Genomic DNA, 430 nt, shown 5'->3' on the forward strand with positions numbered 1-430 from the left:
CTCGACGCCTTCGCCTCCAGCTCCCGCTGCTCCTGCAGCAGCCTCGCTTGCTCCTCTTTCTCTCGCGTCACCGACGAGATAAACTCGTCCAGCAGCACCGCCACCACGATGTTCACCAGGATGATCGTCGCTATGATCACGTACGAGATCGAGAAGAGCGCCACCCGCCGGTTCAGGTTCCCTGCCTCCGCGTCGTCCGGCCCAACCTCGTCGAACAGCGTCCGCGATACCGAGCTTGCCCACGAGTCTCCCGTCATGATCTGGAACACTGCCATCCTCTCCGTCAGTCCTCCCTCCCTTCCTCTCCCCCTCTTCTCCTCTCCTTACTTGTGCTGTCCCCTCAGTCCAGCCCCGTCCCGCGTCCCCCGCCCACCGCGTCCACACGCCCCCATCCAGCCCCGCAGCAATGCATAAAACACTCCCGTCAGAC

The 430-nt window shown here is 63.5% G+C and overlaps 1 protein-coding gene across 1 annotated transcript; it reads right to left on the reverse strand.

Moving 5' to 3' along the window:
* Nucleotide 1: 1 nt before the first annotated feature.
* GUITHDRAFT_122195 (hypothetical protein) lies at nucleotides 2-257 on the reverse strand (the record flags this gene model as incomplete). The annotated part of the gene is made up of 1 exon (XM_005818536.1): nucleotides 2-257. A coding segment is annotated over one exon (256 nt), but the record flags the coding sequence as incomplete, so codon positions are not given.
* Between the last annotated feature and the right edge of the window lie 173 nt (nucleotides 258-430).

Source organism: Guillardia theta (genome assembly GCF_000315625.1).
Source record: "Guillardia theta CCMP2712 unplaced genomic scaffold GUITHscaffold_295, whole genome shotgun sequence".
NCBI classification, from domain to species: domain Eukaryota; class Cryptophyceae; order Pyrenomonadales; family Geminigeraceae; genus Guillardia; species Guillardia theta.